General features: G+C 66.6%; 3 protein-coding genes across 4 annotated transcripts in view; 2 read left to right on the top strand and 1 right to left on the bottom strand.

Moving 5' to 3' along the window:
• Positions 1 to 1,611: 1,611 nt before the first annotated feature.
• CHLRE_08g370750v5 (uncharacterized protein) lies at positions 1,612 to 13,449 on the bottom strand. Of its 2 annotated transcripts, none has more exons than XM_043065028.1 (9): positions 12,648 to 13,449; positions 12,148 to 12,416; positions 10,418 to 11,744; positions 9,675 to 10,022; positions 8,955 to 9,263; positions 5,887 to 8,048; positions 4,049 to 5,608; positions 3,506 to 3,682; positions 1,612 to 3,276 (listed from the first exon to the last, which is right to left on the bottom strand). In XM_043065028.1, the coding sequence occupies exons 1-9, from the start codon at positions 13,083 to 13,085 to the stop codon at positions 3,198 to 3,200; spliced, it is 6,669 nt and encodes a 2,222-aa protein (XP_042922030.1). In that variant the 5' UTR covers positions 13,086 to 13,449; the 3' UTR covers positions 1,612 to 3,197. The 2 variants fall into 2 exon arrangements, with proteins under 2 accessions (XP_042922030.1, XP_042922029.1); XM_043065029.1 differs by having other exon boundaries at positions 5,887 to 8,045.
• Positions 13,450 to 13,609: 160 nt separating this feature from the next.
• Positions 13,610 to 17,701, top strand: CHLRE_08g370700v5 (uncharacterized protein). Its single transcript, XM_043065027.1, has 7 exons — positions 13,610 to 14,312; positions 14,540 to 14,659; positions 15,130 to 15,254; positions 15,486 to 15,553; positions 15,897 to 15,968; positions 16,220 to 16,751; positions 16,967 to 17,701. Exons 1-7 carry the CDS (start codon positions 14,240 to 14,242, stop codon positions 17,021 to 17,023), a joined length of 1,047 nt encoding a protein of 348 aa, XP_042922028.1. The 5' UTR covers positions 13,610 to 14,239; the 3' UTR covers positions 17,024 to 17,701.
• Positions 17,702 to 18,399: 698 nt separating this feature from the next.
• Positions 18,400 to 19,872, top strand: part of CHLRE_08g370650v5 (uncharacterized protein) — a 4,750-nt gene continuing 3,277 nt past the window's right edge. Inside the window, exons 1-3 of the mRNA XM_043065026.1 lie at positions 18,400 to 18,693; positions 18,845 to 19,008; positions 19,318 to 19,391. Of these exons, the coding sequence (XP_042922027.1) occupies positions 18,644 to 18,693; positions 18,845 to 19,008; positions 19,318 to 19,391 (288 nt within the window). The 5' untranslated portion in view covers positions 18,400 to 18,643. The remainder of the gene's footprint in view (positions 18,694 to 18,844; positions 19,009 to 19,317; positions 19,392 to 19,872) is intronic.

Raw genomic sequence — 19,872 nt, 5'->3', positions numbered from 1 at the left:
CGAAGGAGAAGCGGCTTGCCTGAAGCACGGGCGATGCTTGTTTCCAACGCCGAGCCATGTCCCTGCCCGACCCACATCGCCATAACGCATTCCGTGCCGTGCCGACATGCTGCTCATGACAACACCCGCATCCGCCGCGCACCTTGACTCCTTGCTCCCATTCGACCATTACAACCACTCACCTTGAAGCGCACATCGACATGCTGGTTGGGCGACCGATAGCGCGGCGATGGCTGTGGCGCCGGGAGCGGCGCCGGGAGCGGCGCCATCTGGGTCAGCCTCTGATGCGCAGCAACCACAGAGCTGCTGCCGCTGTTGTCGTTGCTGCCGTTGCTGCTTCCGCTGATGGCGTCGGGATTAGCGGAGGCACTAAGGGCTGTGGCGGCACCGCCCTGAGTAGCGCGCGAGGCCAGGGGAGCGACGGCCGGGCCCGCAGAAGCAGGCGCCGTCGGCAGCGACGGTGGCTGATGACAAGGCGTCGCACTCGCATCCAGGGACTCTGCGGGTCCCAGGTCGCCAGCGCTGCGATTGACTTTCCTGGGCGCCGGCAACGCTGACAGCGCGGCTCTCCATGTGTAGGCCTGCTAGGAAAGGACCGGGAAAGGCGTGGGGGTCAAGCGCGCGCGTACCGTATACGTTCACACGTGCGAACTGCGCGGACGCACCAACGCCGCCAGCGTCCAGCTAAGGAGTGGCACAAGGAACTTGAGACGCTCTGATACAGCTCTGAGCGGTGCCGGTCTCGCGTTTGCGACTGGCACCATGGTTTTCATGCTCGTTGGTTGCCAAATGAATAGTTGCGCTGTGTTTGATGTGTAGCATTTATCTATGTTTGTAGGTTTATGCAAGCTGTCGCGTGCGCGGAGTGTAGGAGACAAGGACAAGGACAGGGCAAGCCGACTCAGCTGCTCTTTGGACGCACCAGAAGGCGCACTCTCGCGGATTGAGCCCATGCTTCCTCTGCTTCTGCTGGGCTCAGAGCATCAGGGTCTCCAAGCGCTTTGCAGCCCTGAAGATTTGCGCATTTGTCGAGCACGTGTACCCTACGGAACGTTTGCGTGGACATCTTCATGTAAGGCTTCTCGTATGCTTATGCTTTGCTTTGCGGTCCCGGCAACTTTTTAATTCAACCCGCAGTTTGACCCGTGGATCCCGAAGTTTGACCCCCCCCCCCTCCCCGAATACGACCAAATGCCAGGGGAAGTGTGTCTCGAGGTCTTCCTGCACCACAGAGTTCAGCACCGCTTCTGCAAAGCCAAAGCTCTGAAGGGCTCCGAGGAGTTCGGGCTGGCCTCCATTTGCTGTGCGTCCTAGGTGAGGCGTGACGGAGGTGGGGAATAGGGAAAGCCTTGTTCCAGCCTCCCGGTGTGCTCCTCTTCGTGTTGAAGCACCGCTTCCGCAAAGCCGGGTCTTTGGAGGGGTTCGAGCTCATCTTTCGTTGCTGTGTGCGCTAGGTGAGGCTTGAGGCAAACCGTGTGTATGGGCAGGGGATGCATGGGCCCTGCGTTGCTGCGTGGGATCCGGAACCCCGAGCTTGCAGCCTCGATTGGAGGATTGCTCTCCATCCGATACGGACATACGGTCACATTGGCTCCCCTAGACCCTGTGTGGGCATTGTGGGGTTTACACTTCATCAAGCCAGCACGTTCTGCTGCTGGGCGCGTACCGGCGTACGGTACTGTCCAAGGCATGTACAATTGTACACTGCGTCACTGCTCGCCCAGCCCCGTCGAGCCGAGCTTTAATCTGATTCCGTACTTTGCGGTCCCACGCTGGGGCCCTGCCATCAAGACAGCTTAGGTGGCCGTCGCGGCGTCGCTATTGACAACATGTCTCTACTGCGCTGCCCTCCAGCACTGCCGTCTGCGCCCATGTCCATCCTTCCGCAAACATGGGTCTAGTTGCTAGCCTGTGCAAACCACTATTTTAAGCCACTGGTTCCGCCGCTCGCGGGCATGCACGACCACTTCTAGGTTCCTAGCTTTAGCAGGTGGCAGCAGTTGGCAGCAGTACGGCACATAATCAATCACACGCAAGGTACTGTACGTACGTCAGTGCGTACGTTTGCGCACGCCCTTGCTTTACGCGCCACCCTTCCGCCACCCCCTGGCCTCCAGATCGCAACCGTTGCAATCCATTCAACCGCACAGACCTGTACCGGATCAAGTTCTCTTTTTTTACACACATGCCTGCCGGTGCCTCAACTATGTATCTAGTGTCCCCCTCTCAACTGGCGCACGTAATGAAACCAGGCTTACGCCATGACCCAACTAGATTCATGGCCAACGCATGACTCAATGTGGTCATGGATGCGAAAGTACAAAGATGGGACAGTATCAATGCGGCCATGCCGGCATGCGCGCGCGGGTTCTGGACGATTCCAAACGCCATAAAGAATGAACGACACAAGTAATCATCCCATTTCAACCTGCCTGCTGTGTGGAGACCTGCGGGATGCCCCACAGCCCTCCAAGCGGCAAGGCGCGTCCGTTCCTGACTTGCTTGTAAATTGACACTGCAGCACGCCGGGACTCTTCCACGCTCCTTCACACTTACTTAACGCGCCCAGCTACCGCATTCCTTAAGCCATCTTGGTAAACGCTGAGCAAAGCAGCAGTGCCATGAATGAGCTATTCCCTTCTTCCTGCCTGCCCGCTGGCGATGCTAAGGAAACGACCTCAGCAGTAGCCGCACGCACGGATGCACCACGCACGGTAGCTGCATCCGCCTCGCCTCCTACATTTGCCCCATTGCTTACTAGCAAGCCGACGAAACTGTGTGCTAAACTCATTACTGGTCCCGAAGCGCGCCGCTACCTCCTCCCACTCGCCGCCGGCGGCAACAACAAACACCCTACGCCTCAGGCAGCGCCGCCGCCGCCGCCGCTGCTGCTGCTGCTGCTGCTGCTGCTGCTGCTGCTGCTGCTGCTGCTGCTGCTGCTGCTGCAGCAGCAGCGCAAGCATGCCTGCGGCGGCCCTGCATGAAGCCCTACACCCCACCTCCACACTCCACACCTACATCCGCACCCACACGCGCGGAAGCGCAGGGTAGCAGGCCGGGTGGCAGGCCGGGTGGCAGGCGGGTGCGGCGTGCCGTAGCCGCGAGTACTTGCACCCAAAAGCAACGTCGAGGCCGCAGCTGCTGCAGCCGCCGGAGATAACCAGGAGCTGGTGCCGCCAGGCGGCTACCGCCACCCATTACGGCGACACCGGGCGGCGGCTGCAGGCGTGCATGAGCAGCCGCAGCAGCGGCCAGCCCAGGTTGCCGAGTAGGCGGCTGCAAGTAAGGGTGCGTGTATGGGGCAGCAGCGGGAGCGGCAGGGCCAGTAAGTAGCGCATGTAGCAGCGGTAGCAATTGATCTATTACATTCCGGGCCGAGTAACAAAGTCTCTAGGCACAGTGCAGCCCACATCGACTTTCTATTACCATTTAGGCCTGCATCAGGGTGCTCCTTGATTATGCAATGCGCGAACCTAATGAGCCCATGCTCCACCTGATCACCCACCTGACCAATTGGCTCTGGCAGACGAAGCGCCGTGGCAAATCTGCGCCCTGCTGCCGCTGCAGCGGTGTCGGCGGCAGCGGCTGCAGCACAGCAGCCGCGTCCTCCCCTCCCCTGCCTCCGGCATCATCGGCCGTGCTGCTACTGGCGGCGGCGAAGCCGCCAACGCAGCCCAAGCTGCTGCAGCGGCGGCAGCGGTGGCGGCCGGCGGCGGGCTCCGCTAGTCCCATGCCGCCCTGTCGCCGGCCCTGCTGCCGGCTGCCGCCGCCTGCTGCGCTTCCGTCATACCGCTCGCTGGCAGCAAACCCAAAACCGCCGCTGGCGCCGCAAGCGCCGCAAGCGACCATAGCTACCGCGGCGGCCACGGCCACCGCCGCCAGCACCGCAACCACCGTCAGCGGCAGCGGCAGAGTTGCCAGCAGGCCAAGGCCGGGGCGGCCGCCTTCTGCCCCCTCACACAAGGCGGCACCACCGCCAGCGCCCGCCATAACCGGCGGGAGCAGCAGTCCGGCCGCCCCAGCGCCCCCCAAAGTCGGCGGGCGCGGCAGTAGCAGCAGCGGCTGCGGCTCCGCCGACGCCAGGTAGTGAAGCACACCGGTCGCCGCCAGCACCGCCAGAGCCACCACCACTGCGGCGGCCGAGCGCCACGTCAGCAGCCTGGCGGCACGCCATGTCGGCTGCGGGCGGCCGCCGCCGCCGTTTACGGCGGCGCCTGGGCCGTCGTTGGTTGCAATCGATGCCGCCGCCGACGGCTGGGAGCAATCGGAGACCTGTGATGAGGCGTCTGAGACGTCCGAGCGGCCGCCGCTGCTTGCGAGGGCGGAGAGCAGCGGCAGGAGACTGCCGCTGCCGCTGCGGCTGCTGCGGCTGCGTGGCGGCGGACCCAGTTGGCGGACGGCGGCGGCGGTGGCGACGCCGGAGTCGAACCCTGCAGCAGCGGCGCTACTGGTAGAGGCGTAGGCGGACTGGTGGCGTGGGGGAGGCCGGCGAGCCACGCTGGCCCCAGCAGCAGCCCGGGGCGAGTCGCTGCGGCACAAGCTGCTGATGCCACCGGCCCCATTGCAATGAGTGGTGGTGGTGGTGGCGTCACCGCCGCGGGCCCTGCTGCCACGGCAGCTGCCGCCACTGCCGCTACCACTGCCGCCACTGCAGCCGCTGCCGCTGGCGCGGCCCCCACAGTCTGCTGGACCACCGCCGCCGCCAAGCGCCTCCACTCCCGGCAGGTCGCTCCCACAGCCTCCACCGCCGCGATGACTCTGCGCCACCGACACCGCTGCCTCCCGCTCCGTTGCGTCCGTTTCACGGGGCTGCTCTTGCTGTTGCTGCTGTTGCTGATGCCGCTGTGCCACCGTCGGGCGCCCCTCCACGCCCCCCACTGCTGCCCGCCCGACTGCCCCTCCTGCGCCCGCCTGCGTGCCCTCCTCCTGCCACTCCTCCCGCCCCTCCTCCTGCCCCTCACCAAGCGGCTCCGCCTCGGGCGGCACGAGCCGTACGGACACGCCCGCCCGCCGGATCCGTGTCAGCACGTACTGCAGGGTGTACGGCATGCCCACACGGCTCATGTACGACAAGGTCGTGCCCGCCAGCATGTCCAGCTCGTCCAGCCGGGCTGCTACAGCCTCCTCGCCCAGTAGGGCAGCGGCGGGCGCACCGGCGGCGGGCTCGGCTGCTACAGCCGGCGGTGGCGGCGCAGCGACTGTGCCTACGGCAGTAGCAGTAGCAGTAGCAGTAGCCGCAGCCAGTCGGTCGCAGCCGAGCATCACTGACTCCATGTCGGACACCAGCGGGCACAGATTCTCAGTGAAGGCGCGGGCTCGGGTCATCATGGTGCTGCTGGTGTTGGTGCTGCTACTGCCGCCGCCCTCGCCAGCTGCTGCTACTGCCGCCGCCTCCTTCTCCGCCAGCTCCTGCTCCATGCGGCCCATGAGGCCACACAGCTCCGCCGCCACCTCCGGCGGCACCACCGCAATGGGGCTGTAGTGCAGCGCCGCCAGGGCCGCAGGGGCTGTAGCACTACTGCAGTCGGGCTCCGCCTCGCGGCCGCCGCGGTACGGCAGCACCAGCAGTGCCGCACTGCCCTCAGCCAGCGTGGCAGGCAGCTCCAGGCTGCAATGCAGGAAGCACGTGAAGCAAGGCGGCAAGGAGGGAGGCGTGAGTGAGCATCATGGGTACCCAGGGGACATGGTCGCCGTGAGGATCACCGTGTGTGAAGATCGCCGGGAGCACCAGGGCGCATCATTGCAACAGGGCGAGCGACTTCGACATTGCACCAGCGCGAGTTGCGTGTCAGGCAGAGCCTGCACTATAGCTACTAGGAGCCACTCAAGCGGCACTGCCCCCGCTGCCCCCGCTGCCCCCACTGCCACCACTGCCCGCACGCTCACCTGACGCTGGCTCCTCGCGGCCCCACCTCCAGCCGCGGCACCTCCGCCACCACCGCGCCTGCCTGCGTCACCACCACCCGCACCAGCAGCGGCGGCGGCACGGCAGTAGCAGTGGCCGTAGCAGTAGCAGTAGCAGTAGCATCCGATTGGACCTCGCCGCCGCCAGGCTCAGCATGACCCACGGCCTCCGTGCCTGCCGCTGCTGTTGACGCTGCTGCTGCAGCCATCCACTCCGCCACCTCGCTGCAGTCGGGGTCAGGGAACAGCTGTAACCGCACGGTGCGGCTACTACTGCTGCTGCTGCTGCTGCTGCTAGCTGCCGGCTCTGGTGGCGGCGGCGGTGATAAAGGGCCCTGCTGCTCCCCTTGCTCCTTGTTCACCAGCCGCACCGCCACCTGCACCGCTGTGCCGGGCTGGCTGCCCGTGCCTGTGACCACGCCCGTGCCTGTGACCACGTCGCCAGTGGCCGCCGGCACGCCGCCGCCAGTCTCGGCAGGCTGCGCGGCAGCGGCAGCGGCAGCGGCAGCGGCAGCGGCAGCGGCAGCGGCAGCGGCAGCGGCAGCGGCAGCGGCAGCGGCAGCGGCAGCGGCAGCGGCAGCGGCAGCGGCAGCGGCAGCGGCAGCGGCAGCGGCAGTGCCTTTGGCGGCTGGCTCCTTGCCACAGCCCAGCTGCCGGCCGTCTGCGCATTGCAGGGCCGAGTCGTCGACTGAGTGGCGGCGCGGCCGCCGCCCGCCGCCGCCCGGCTGCTGGTCCTGCTGCTGCCCTGACGACAGCACCCCAGTCGCCTCCTCAGCGGCGGTGAGCTTGGGCAGTAGGGAGTGGACGGCAACAGCCGCCCCGCCCCCTGCCGCTCCCCTCCCCGCTGCCGTTGATGCCGTCAGGCCTGCTGACGCCACCGCCGGCGCAGTGAGCCACATCTGCACCTCTTCCTCCGCCGCCTCGCCCCACGCCTCGCCCCACGCCCCGCCGGCGGCCTCCTGCACGCGCGGCGGCAGTCCGGGGGGCAGCCGCACAAAGGGCAGCAGCAGCAGCCCCGGCGGCGGCAGCGGAGCCGCCAACTGCGAAAAGGGCGCCGACGCAGAGCGGCCTGGCACCCACGGTGGTGGCGGGGCTGCCGCCGCCGCTGCCGCCGCCGCCACTGCCACGCCCGGACGAACCGCGGCATCGGCGGCGGCAAGCGCCGCCGCTGCTGCCGCGGCGGGCCCCTGGAAGGGCGTGAAGTGGGAGGGCGTCATCGGGCTGTTGAGCCAGTAGCCACTGCCGCCGCCGCCACCGCCGCCGCCGTCGAAGCCCCCATGAAAGTTCTCAAAGCTACCAGCCGCCGCCGCCGCCGCCGCTGCAACTGCAGCATCGACGCCGGCGCCGACGCCGGCACTGGTGCTGCTAGGCCGGCGCGGCATGGCTAGCGGCTCCGCTGCCAGGCTCGGCGCATGCCAGTGCTGCTGGTGCTGCTGCGGGTGGTGGTCATCGTAATGCGGGTGCAGGGACGGCTGCACGCGCACCCGAGGCAGCACAGGCAGTGCCGGCTGCTGCACCTCCCGCCCCTGCTCCTGCTCCTGCTCCTGTCGCATCGACTGCTGCTGCTGCTGCCGCTTGTGGTTGTGGTGCTGGTGCGGCATGTGTGAGGCCACTGCTGCTGTAGCGCTGTTGGTGCCACTCACATCGCCGCTGCTTCCACCGCTGCTGCTGTCGCCGCTGCCACTGCCGCCGTGGCTACCGCCGTGGCTGCTGCCGGAGCCCGCCCCGCTTCCGCTCGCCATCCCATTACTGCCGGCGCCAGTTGTGGGCGCGGCGGCGGCGGTGGTGGTGAGCACGGGCGGGTCCATGTACAGCAGCAGCGGTACGGCCAGTGCGCAGCCGCTACCGTCAAAATCACTGAACAGCTCATTGACCAGCTGCCCTGCAGCCGCAGCGGTTGTGGGCTCCTGCTGCGGCTGCGCGTCGCTTCCAGTGCTGCTACCTCCAGCTCGGCTGCCCGCACCAGCGCTTGGAGGCGCCGAGGAGGCGGCGGTTGGGCTGGTTGTGGTCGCGGCGGTCGCCGGCGAGGCGCGGCCAGGGGGCGTGTGCGGCTGCGAGCCAAGCTCGGGCGAGGGGAGGCCCAGCTGCAGGCTTTGCTGCTCCGCCGGTGCCGGCGCGAGCAGGAACGGCCACCAGGTCGCCTGCTGAGGTTGAACAAATTGAGGGACACGCTCGCGCTTAGCGATTCATTTCATGCTCCTGAATGCAGCGATTTTACTCGCAACGGCTCTCAAAAAATCTAGTGGAAGTGTCGCGCCGATGCGAAGCCATTCGCTTCGCATCCACGGCCCTCCTGAGTGGCACAACAGCGCGATAAAACTGCGCTTGACGACCGAGGGAGCTCCCTCAACCGGCAAAATTGGAGTCGGAGGGCATCGATCCCCCTACCTCCCGCAGATTGCAGGCGCTCAGCGTCAGATGCTAAGCGGGCGCTCTACCATTTGAGCTACGACCCCATTTTGGTGCACTAGCCGAGAATCGAACTCGGGTCTGGTCCGTACGGCACCAGACGCCCAGGGGCGCCTGATTTGGCAAGGACCTATGCTACCACTATACCACTAGTGCTGAGACATGCCAGACGTGCACTTGTGCAAGTCCGGACTCCGTCTGCGAAGGGTTCCTGCCCCTTGTACACTTGGTTGGGGGTAGCTGGTGGAGCTGGCTGCGACGCTGTGTGATTTGCGTGGGCTGGGCGCCAACGGGGCTCTCTCTTGTCCGCCGACCTACCCACGAGCCCACGAGTGAAGCACCTTACATCCTTAGATAATAAAAAGCGCGACGCCAACCTGCCCCCGTGACCTGCCCTTTATCCTGTCCCATCGCACCCTAAGCCAGCGGTTTCGGCGTATTGGCCCTAAGTGCTGGATGGAGCAAGCCGGCCGCGAGCTGCTTGTGCATGCCAAGGTGCGTGGCCGCGTGCGTCACCCAGCGACGGCCCCCACCCGACACTGCGCCATCCAGTGTTGGCCCCCAGCTACTTGCTTCCCTTGCCCCGACCCCTCGCCCCACCCGCCCCTGCACCATCCCCGCAAGCCCGTTCCCTGCCTCACCTCAGCCGTAGCTCCCATCGCCAGCCCACCAGCGGACCCAGACGCAGCACCTGACCAAGCACCGGTGGTGGCACCAGATGCAGCGCCGTTGCCGCCGCCGCCGCCGCCGCCAGCGCCGCCAGCCGCCGCCGACACCTCCAGCTGCAGCCTCAGCTCCTCCTCCAGCGCCGCCAGCGCCGCCGCCAGCGCCTCGTCATCGTATGGCTCCTGCTGGTCGTTGCACTGCTGGTACTGCTGTACGGCTGCGGCGGCTGTGGCGGTTGGGGAGGCAGTTGTGGCGGGGGCTGCGCCGCCGCCGCCAGTATCATACTGCAGGGGGTGGGTGGGAGGTGGGTGGGGGGTGTGGGCGGGTGATGGCCGGGGCGGGGGTGGGCGGGGAGGAAAAGCGGCCTTCCATTTGCGTTGGATGGTTGTGCGTGGCCATGGACTGAGGCCACAAGATGATACGGTAGCAAACGGCTCGCAAGGTTGGAGCCGGTGCAGGCGGGGAGGCCCTATGTTGCAGCCCACACCGCCGTCTCCACACCATCACCAGCCACGTAGGACCTCCTATCACTCCTCTGGCACCCCCCGGAGCCGCCCCTGCTCTCTATCCACTTCTTCCAACAAGATACAGAAAGGGAATGCCCATCTGCACCCACCGCCCCGCCCTCCCGCCGGCGGCCCCGACCCACTCCCTACATACCCGCCGCCCCTACCCGGCGTCGCACCACCACGCACCTGCAGCCGCAGCACCACCTCGATGCAGCCCCGCACGCAGTGCACCTGCGTGGCGTAGCTGTGCCAGCGGAGGCCGCCGCCGCCCTGAGCCGCCGCGGCCGCGGCGGCGCCGCCCGCCGCCGCGCTACTGCCGCCGCTGATGTTGCTGCTACTGCCGGCGGCGCCAGCCGCCGCGACGGCAGCTGCGCCGCCGCCAACGGTTGCTGGGGCGCTGCTGGTCCCGCCGCCGGGGCTGAGGCTGCTACTGCCGCCGTAGCGGCGAGTCAGCAGGCTGTCCACGGTGCGGTGGGCTGTAGCAGTGAACATGGCGGCGGCGGCCTCGTACGACAGACCGGGGGGCGTCTCGAACTGCGGGGGAAGGGGGGGGGAGCAGTTGGGTTGGGGTTGGGCTTTGGGAGTAGTTGGGTTGGTCTGGGTGGGTGGGTGGTCTGGGTGGGTGGGTAAGAGGGGGCCGGCAGCCCCTCATTACACTGACGACAGTCCTGTGACCCCGAGCGAGCGGCACACACACATCTGTCCACCCAGCCAAGTCCACTGCCCACCACCCACCCACCCGGCACGCATCTGACATGCAAAATTGGCGCCAGACCACACACAGTATGCCGCCGTGCCGTGCGGCGCTCGCCTTCCAGTCCCATCTGAGCCGCCAACTGACACGCCAACACTAGATAACGAAACAAACCCCAACCAAGCAACGAACCAACCAACCACGCAAGAGCCCAGCCGCCGTACCCCCTGCCCACCTTGAACGCCACATCCACGTGCTGTGTGGGCGACGTGTAGAGGCAGCGCCCGCTACTGCCGGAGCCACTGACGCTACTGCCAGTGGCGGCGGCGCCCGCGCGCGCAGCCGCCGCAATGGGCCCCGCTGGCGCGGCGGCAGTAGCAGCCAGCGGCGGCCGAGCAGCTAAGGCCGAGGCGGCTGCGTCCGGCGGCGCTTCAGCGCTCATGGCAGCTGCAGCAGGCCGCTGGAGGGAGGCTGGGGGAAGTGGGAGACGCAACTCCGGAGGCCGGCGAGAAGCTGTAGCAGCGGCCGTATCGGCAGCGGCAGTAGCAGCAGGGGCTCGCTGTTGGACCCTGCAGCCACATCCGGCTGTAGCACTGACGGCGGTCAAAGTCGCATTCCCTCCAGCGCCGCCGCGCTGCTGCTGCTGCTGCTGCTGCTGCTGCTGCTGCTGCTGCTGCTGCTGCTGCTGCTGTTGCACCGCCATCGCCAGTGTTGCAGGGCTAGCGGCAGCAGCAGCGGCTGAGGTAGCCAATAGCTCACTGTGCCACCCACCCTCCAGCTCCAGCTGTCGCCCGGGGTGCGGGAGCACAGGCCGCGGCAGCAGCAGCGGCTGTAGCTGCGGCTGTGGCTGTAGCCGCAGCTCCGAAGGCGGCGACGGCGGCGGCAGAAGCTGCAGCTGCTGCAGACTTGTGCGGGAGGCGGGGGTGGTCGGCATGAGCTGTAGCAGCTCGGACTCAGCCGCCGCCGCTGCTGCCGCCGCCGCAATTGCTACTGCCGCCGCTGCAACTGCGGCCGCTGGTACTGCCGCTGCCACATCCCTCGGGGGCGACTGCGAGCTGGGGCTGGAGCTGGCAATGGTGCCGGTGCTACTGCCGTTAGCCATACTGCTGCCCTGATCACCGCCGCCGCCGCCACCATCGTAACCATAACCGCCGCCGACGCCAGTGTGCCTGCGCCTGTTGATGGCAACTGGCCCAGCGGCAGCCGGCGGCAGCGCAGCTGTAGCAGCAGCAGCTGCAGCAGCTGCTGCTGCTGCTGCGTCGTCTAGCATGATGCTGTTGCTACTGCCAGTCTCATCCGGAGAGGACGGTGGAGAGGAGTTGGGGGAGATGCGGGCCGTGGAGGGCGGGGAGGCGGAGCTTCGCCGGGAGGGGGCGGGCACAGGTGTGGCGGGGTAGTGCTGCTGTGTGGTCGCAGGGGAGCCGGCCGGCGAGGATACGGGATGGGGCGACACCCAGCGGGCGGCGGCAGCAGTCGGGAGGGGTGTGGCGGTGCAGGGGGCCGTGGTTGGGGCGAGTGACGGCAGCGGGGCGACGCTGGTGGGAGGCGAGCTGCGCGGCGTCCTGCGCGCGTGGGGGGCAGGGGGAAAGCGGGGAGGGCAAGGGAAGGGGCCAGGGGGTGAGGATGAGGGGCACGGAGGGGGGGGGGCAAGGGGGCAGGGGGGATGGGGGCTTACGGCAGGTTGTGCCGTACAATGCCGTATCCCAAGCCCGGACCGGGCCAGATAAGTATGGGAACAGACCAGATAGGTACGGGAACAGACCAGACAGGCTAGATAGGGGCCGGTCCCAACCATGCTGGTCCGGTCCGGTACGGCCCAGACCAAGCTAGAGCTAGAGATTGGACCGGACCGGGCCAGACCGGACCGGATAATCCCTTACCCGAGCCCCCCCTCTCTCCCTCCCCACGCATCAACCTATCTAGGGCCCCGTGGCCCGGCCTAACTCAAATTCCCCGCGGACTCACATGAACGCGCTGCTGGCGATGCTGCCGCTGCTGGCGAGGCTGCCGCTGCGCCGGCTGCTGCCGCTGCTACGGCTGCTGCCGCTGCGCCGGCTGCTGCCGCTGCTACGGCTGCTGCCGCTGCGCCGGCTGCTGCCGCTGCCGCTGCGCACGATCAAATCCCGCTCCGGTAGAAACGCCACGTCACCGGCGCCGACGCCGCCGCCGCCACCGTCGTTCCATTGCAGCTGGCGGCCCTGCCACCACCAGGGGGGCAGGGGAGGGGCGAGCGGCTGCAAGGCGGGAGGGGTGGAGTGGGGCGGGTGGGAGCGGGAGCAAAGGTCACAGCCGCAGTAGATGCGGCGGTGTTTGCTTCAAGCATTGGCTGGCAGGCAGCAGTGGCGGCAGCAGTGGCGGCAGTGGCGGCAGCAGTGGCGGCAGCAGTGGCGGCAGTTGTGGCAGCAGCAGGTGCCGGCTCGACTGCCGCCCATCCCGGGATTCCCCCCGCCTAAGCCCCAACTCACCCCTACTGCTGCGGCGCCGCCGCCGACGTTGCCGCCGACGACGCCAAAGAGGCCGCCAAGCCCCCACCGCCGCCGGCGCTGCCTGGGCGCGGGCTCTCCGCCCGCCGCCGCCGCCTCCGCTGCCGCCGCCGCGGCCGCCGGATCGGGCGGAAGTCGCCGCCGGCGCGGCCGCCGCCGGCGCACTCGGGGCCTCTCCTCATCTCCCCCCTCGCCCTCGCCGGCACTCTCACTCTCCGCCGACGTATCTGAATCGGAGCTGACTGCTGCTACTGCCGCCGCCGCCGCCGCCGCCTCGTCAGCGTCTGCTGCTGCGCCGGCGTCGGCGTCAGCGGCACCCGCTCCCGCGGCCACCCAGCGCAGGAAGAGGCGAACACGCTCAAGCGTCGCCGACAGGGGCAGTATTGCCAGCCCGCCCGCGGCGGCTGAGAGCATCGGCATGTTGTCAACGGCGCGGGTCGCTCAGCTGCTGTTGACGCTGCTAAGTTGCTAAATGCTAAGCTGCTGAATGTTAGCTGGTGATATCAGCAAATTGCTGCGGCGCCGCCAGCAGCGAACTATCAGCAGCCGCGAACTGAGAAGGCTGCGAGCGAGAACCGAGCCCGAGCGGAAGTGAGGCTTGCGTGTCGCGCAACCAGCGTCGTTGCTGCTGTTGTCACAGGGGCCAAGAGCCGCACAGCCTGCGTTATGACAGTACGCGTGCGAGGACCATCAGCCGCGTAAGATATGCGTGCGTGTAAGGTTGAAGCTCCGTAAAGGTTTCGTTACGATATGAAGTCGCGTGCTGTTGCTGCTGGGGTCATGCGTTGCGCGTAAGAGCTATGCTGTATGTACAATGGGTTGCGGGGCCGACTGCTGCTGCTGCTGTGTGCCCCCGCAACGCAGAGGCGCGGGTGTGGGGCGCTTAGCCCACTCGGATCCCATCAGGCTCCAGCGTGCAATTTGCTACTTTCCGCGATGCATGCCGCATCAGCCAGGCGCTTCAAGCAGCTCTTCTATCACTTTAAACGTTTGTGCGAGACGCGAAGCCTGGCAAGGCCTGTGCGGAGAGTTCGCGCTTTTGGCGGTTGCCGGGCGGTTACGCGCCGAGTCGGCATTGAACTTGCCTTTCGAAAGGATGACAGGATGTCAGCTAAACAGCCGAGCTTCACGACTTGGCATACTATCCACATTACTGCTCGCTAGCCGCGCGTGAGGTGTTGCGCGGCAGCAGTTTTCGGCACGAGACCCGTGGGCCCTGACCGGCGGGGGTCAAACCAGCGGGCGGGGTAAACGCGACGCAAGGACGCGACTCGTCCTTTCAAGCAGGCGATGGTGAGCTGGCCCGTGTCTGCGGCGCCGAGCCCGGCACCGCGCAAATCGTGACACGAACCCACACGCGGCACCCGGGGCAGCACCCTTGGGCCGAGGGCTTTCAGACCTGCGTTGGACATGACCCAGTCCCGCCCCCTACTCCCCTGGCCGCACGTCTTCGTCCCTCCCGACAACCATCTTCCCAACTAGGCGGCAAGCGCAAAGTACCAGATCAGCTGGTCGGTCACAGCCCCGAGCCCCCTTTTTAGAGAAGTGAGCGCACAACAAAAGAGAGAGCAATAATGCGCGGCCGTTACATCTCCTCCCGGCCTGCCACAGTGGCGGCCGGCGCGGTTCTGGTCTTGCTGCTCGCATGTACGTTGGGTGCTGCTTTAGAGGGCGGGGCTGTAAAGGGGCTTGGCTGGGTGGCGGCCATTGCAAACGGTGCGGAACGGCCGGGGCATCAGCAGGCGTTGACCGCCACAGTGACCGGAGGCTTGACCACAAGCGCACAAACGAACGCCCCACTCTCTCGCTCCACCTTGAACTCCATTTCCACACACAACATTCCACGCACGCCCACCTTGTGCCCCCGCACGCAGGCGCCTCGCCCGCTGCTGGCGCCGCTGCTACCGGCCGCAAGCTGCTTCAGGGGCCGGCCGTGGTGGGCGCGGCGCCCTTGGCCGTGACCAGCCCCGGTCCCAACATCACCGCCGTGCCCCGTGAGTGCGTGTGCACGCCATGGTCATAAATGTTACGCGCCTGAATATGCGTGCTTGCATCGTGGCGTGTGTGTTTCAATGCTGTGGCCCGTCATTGCCCCCGGCCCACTCCCGACGGCCGCCCCCGCCTGCATCCGCACACCCGCCCCAATTCCCCAAGCCCTCTCCCTCCCACACACACGTGCCCTCTGCCCCGTACACACATACACACATACACGCGCGCGCGCACACACACACACACACACACACACGCGCGCACGTGGCCCCCCCCAGCCAACACGCAGTCCACGCAGGACCCCCGCGCCTCCCACATTGTCGTCCCCGGCGTCAACAACACACCCACCGCAGCCTCGGCACGTCCGCGCCGCCCGCCCGCTGCCGCTCCTGCCACTGCTACCGCTGCCGTTCCTGCCACTGCTACTGCCACCCGTGCCACTGCTACTGCCGCTACTGCCTTGCTGCTACCGCAGCTCCGGCAGGTCCCGCGCCGACACCCGCCCCGGCACCCGCCCCGGCACCGGCGCCTACACCGGCACCGCTTGCCCCCAAGCCGTCTGCGCCCGCGCCCGCGCCCGCACCTGCCCCGCCGTCGCCGGTAAGCCATTGGCAGCAGTCGCACATTGTCCACTGGCCCTGCTACTGCGGCTGCTGCCAACCTTGCTGCTGCCGCCCCTTGCCTTGCTGGTACTGCTTGCGCCGCTTGCCTTGCCGCTGCTCATGACACGCACACATACAATTCTTAGCGTGCTCTTCAACGCGCACACACACACACACACACACACACACACACACACACACACACACACACACACACACACACACACAGTCGCGGCGTCAAGAGATCCGCGACCAGAAGCTGGCGGCGGCGGAGGAGCGCTCGGCGGCGATCGGAGAGTGAGTCAAAGGGAGTCAACAGTGTTCAGCTAGCTCACTTGTTTGCGCCCCGTGGGCGGTGCGTGGTTGCATGCTCACACACAGCATGGTATGCGTACTCTGCGGCCACGTGCGCATGTGCGTAACACGACCTAAGTTCGCGCCGCCGCACGTGTGGAGTTATCGGGAATTCGGCAGCCGGCGGCTGTGGCCTACCTCTGCTCACCATCACACTTCACTGTCAACTTCATGCCCCCTCCCCTTTCCCCCTTTGGGGTTGGACCAGCTATCCCGCTGGTTCTGTGTCTTGGTCCTCTTTGGGACTGGAATTAAGCTCGCTGCCCTGCCTCCGCCCCTTCCGCAGGCGTCTGGCCAACCACCCCGCCGCTCCCCGGCTCGCGCCCGTGGTCGCGGACCTGGCACCCACTGTGGTCACGTGAGTACGGCAATGGCAGCAGCAGCAACAGCAGCGTGATGGAGTGCATGGATCAGCTGACGCACACGTGACATCCTGACCGTGTGCACACTATGCCGGCGGCTGTTCGGCTGTGCATGCCGCCGTGTCACCGCAACATGCTCGATCTCTTCCGACACACGCCCACACGCCCCATGCACACACGCCCCATGCCCCACGCCCAAACGCCCCTTCCCCTTCCCCTCGCGCCCTCCCCTCTCCTCCCCGTACAGCCGTGTGGAGGAGCACCCGCACGGCCCCGCCCTCATCCCAGTGCTGGTGCCCGCCGTGGCGCCACTGCTCGCCAAGGCAGCGCCGCCGCCGGCGCCACCCGCGCCCAAGGCCGGCCCAGCCCCAGCCATCGCGCCCGCCGCCGCCTCGCCGCCGCCGCCGCCTGCGCCCAAGCCCGCGCCGCCGCCGCCTGCGCCCAAGCCCGCGCCGCCGCCGCCGCCGCCGGCACCAGCGCCAGGTGCGTCTGCCGACGCCGCCGCGTCCGCTAACGCGGTGGCGTCGGGCGGCGGCAGTGCTTCCGCGAACGCGAACGCAGCCGCCATTGCATCCGCACGGGCTCCCGCTCCCTCTCCCTCGCCGTCTCCCTCGCCCTCGCCGTCTCCTTCTCCTTCTCCCTCGCCTTCTCCTTCTCCCTCTCCCTCGCCAGCAATCCTTGCCACGTCTACCCCCGCCCCCGCCCCGCCTCCAGCGCCTGCTCCGGCCACGGCCCCGGCGAAGGCTCCGGCGTCCGCCCCGCCTCCTCCTTCTCCTCAGGTGAGGGAAGGCAGGGCTGCACCTTTGGGTTACCACGTGGTTCTGCGGATCCCCATACCTAAACCTGCTCTAATGCGTCCGCGTCAACGGAAGCCTCGTGATTCGTGTTTGAAAGGCAAGACATACACAACAAACACGCACACGCGCACGCACACACACACACGCTCATTCCTACCCCTTGCACACCACCGTGCCGGTACCGCACTGCGCCGCAGCACCCGTTCCTGGACAACCACCCGCGTCTGGAGCGCAAGGCGGAGGCGATCGAGTGAGTTTGATTCTAAAATAACGTTTGTGCTTGCCTGAGTTTACTGGAAGGGCCTTGGCCGGCGCGGAGGCATGGGTTGAAGTGGGTGCGCGCGCATCGCACGGCATGCAGGGGTGTGAAGGGTTGCGTAGAGGCGCTCACGCGGAGCGGATAATGTTCATGTTGGTAAGCTGTGCTGAATGCCTTTGCTGCACGCCATGCTTCCTCCTTTTTCGCGCAGGACCTATGCCGCCTACCACAACGGCAATTGAGGCTCCATGCGCGGTCGGCTCGTGGGCCGTGGTCGTGGGCCGATTGGAGCCCGATTGCCCGATTGCCCCCCGTGTTGCATGGGGCATGGGGCATCGCTGCGACACTTAAACAGCCTTTGATTTGGACATAGCATCGCGCTGATGCGCAGGGGCGCAGCATTGAGGTGGATGCAGGTTTCTGGTTTGGTGCATGAGGGTCGTTTGTGGTTTGCAGCAGTATGGGGAGATGCGGTTTGACACGCTGCTACAGCATGCGTCACGGCGCGAAACTACACGGTGCCGGTGTGACGGGGTGTCTCTGTAAACCATGCACGGCTTAGGTAGGGGTTTGGGTCCGGCACAGGTTGCAAAGCGTCGCAACAGACAATATATGACACTGCGGATTTCACTACTCACGCTGAGCTCATGCACATCTGTAACATGGTGCGAAGACGATGGCGTGTTGTCCTGAGCCACCGTGACGGCGACCCATAATGCCACGCTGTGCCACGCCGCCGGCGCATCCGAGTGCGGACCGCCGTCGCGGTATCCGCCGCCGCCTCGGCCCGGGCGTGTGTGTGCCGGCCCTCGCTTGCAGTACCCGTGGGTGGCAGCAGCGCACACGCATCCCGCAGGTGCTCTGCGTGTGTGCATGGGGCGGGAAGAGGTGGACAGCGCGTGAGCGATGGGGTCGGCGGACGGCGACGGGGCGGCTTGGGGCCCCGAGAAGGGCCGGAGTAAAGGACGGGTCGGCAGTGCGTGCTGCTGCTGCTGCTGGGAACCAGGAATGTGTGTGATTCCACCACCAATCTAGGATTGACTGGTTTGTCGGTATCGTAAAGCACAACCTCTCTAATCTCTGGGTCCCCTGGCGTCATTGCGGCAGACGAGAAACTCAGCAACGTGCCAACCGCCGCACGATGCCAACGCTGGACCACCTTGCCGCACCACTAAGAGCGGCAAAACGAGCTGAAGTGGTACGGGGCTCACCAACCTGCTTTACACCGAGCCTGCCAGCTAACGTCTGGGTTGACCTTATTTCCGGCATGTCTGCGGCATGCCAGTTTTGGCGGGAACGGCCCTCACGGTGCTGCGAGTAGTCACCGCGAATCGACAGTGACCGGTGTTATTACGCCAGACATAGCCCAGTGTATTTGGCGTCGGCCCGACACAGGGCAACCAACGTGAAGGGATGTTAGACTGTCGTGTCGAGGCAAAGGCAAGCCCTGTGCTAGTAGGTCAGACTCAGTCGAGTGTGCTATAGCACAGCAGTTTTCAGCGGCAAAAGGGAATAAGAGTGCCATGCGACTGACGATGACCGGATTGCAAGTCCGCATCGATGTTTTCGCCTGCGGAATTTTCGCGCAGTCATTGCATACCCACATCACTGCACAATGTCAGTTCTTACTTCCAAGGCCGCGTCGGCCGCGCTGTGCAGCTCGCGGTGAGCCGATGTCGTTATCCTTGCACCGCACAAGCAGCGCTCAACCCGCTTTTCATGGAGTCCAGCGTGCAGCTGTCCGTGCATTATGGAGCAACTGACTCTCATTGAATGTAACCGTGACTTCAGCCTCGCGACCTGCGCCCACGCGCAGGCACGCCCGCGGGCCCCGAGCGGCACCCTTCCGCCCCGCCACCGGCGCTCACCCGGCTGTGTCGGCTCACCACCGGTCGCAGCAGCAGTCGGCTGCCGCCGCCGCTGCTCGCCGCCGCGGCGTCTCGTGCGGCGCGCTCATCTCTTACGTCGAGGTCACCGCTGGTGAGCTCCGGAAGCTCCGGGGGCGCAGCCTTCCTGTTGCTTGCAGCCAGGTTTGGGGCGCGTGGGGCGCTGAATCAGGCTGAATGCACGGACGGGAACACGTGCGGCGTGTGAATATATTTGTACTTACAGGATTAGCGTCCCTGCAGCTGTGTAGCGCCTAATCACATACGTGGTTGCGGGGGGCGGCTGTGTCCACAGGCGCCGCTGTGCACACAGCATGTGCCCGCGCGCCCCACGCACACGCCCACACACGCACACGCCATGCACGCGCCACTCACGCAATCACACCTGCACACCCACCAACAGGCGACGAGCAGCCAGATGACCTGGCTGTGGAGATCTACCCCAATGAGGCCAGCGTGGGGGCGCGCATCTGCGAGGTGGGGGGGGGGAGGGGCGTGCGTGTGTATTACGGTAGTGTGCTTGTGTCTCTTCGTGTGTCCAGGTAGACGGGGTGGGCGTATAGGTAAGCGGCCGCAGGGCAGGGCGCGTGATGCGGCTGCAGGCGCGGCTTCTGTGTGTGTCTGTGACGGGTGACAGCTCCCGGGTGGCACGAGGTAAGCGGCAGGACGAGCGAGAGACAGGTGGCATCGAGGCGTCGAGTCTTCCGGAACCCCACCCCCAGCACCCCCCGTCATACATCGGTTGATCCCTCACCACAGTCTCTAGCCCCAATTCACACAAACGCAAAGCCCTCCTCGGCCTCCTCCCCCTCCCTCCTCCTCCCACACCCTCCTCCTCCCACACCCTCCTCCTCCCCCACCCTCCTCCTCCCCCACCCTCCTCCTTCCCCACGCTCCTCCTCCCCCACGCTCCTCCTCCCCCACCCTCCTCCTCCTCCCCCTCCCCCTCCCCCACCCT

This window comes from Chlamydomonas reinhardtii, chromosome 8 (assembly GCF_000002595.2).
Source record: "Chlamydomonas reinhardtii strain CC-503 cw92 mt+ chromosome 8, whole genome shotgun sequence".
Taxonomy (NCBI): domain Eukaryota; kingdom Viridiplantae; phylum Chlorophyta; class Chlorophyceae; order Chlamydomonadales; family Chlamydomonadaceae; genus Chlamydomonas; species Chlamydomonas reinhardtii.
Note: the sequence above shows the minus strand (reverse complement) of the source record. Positions and strands in the feature narration are given on the sequence as shown.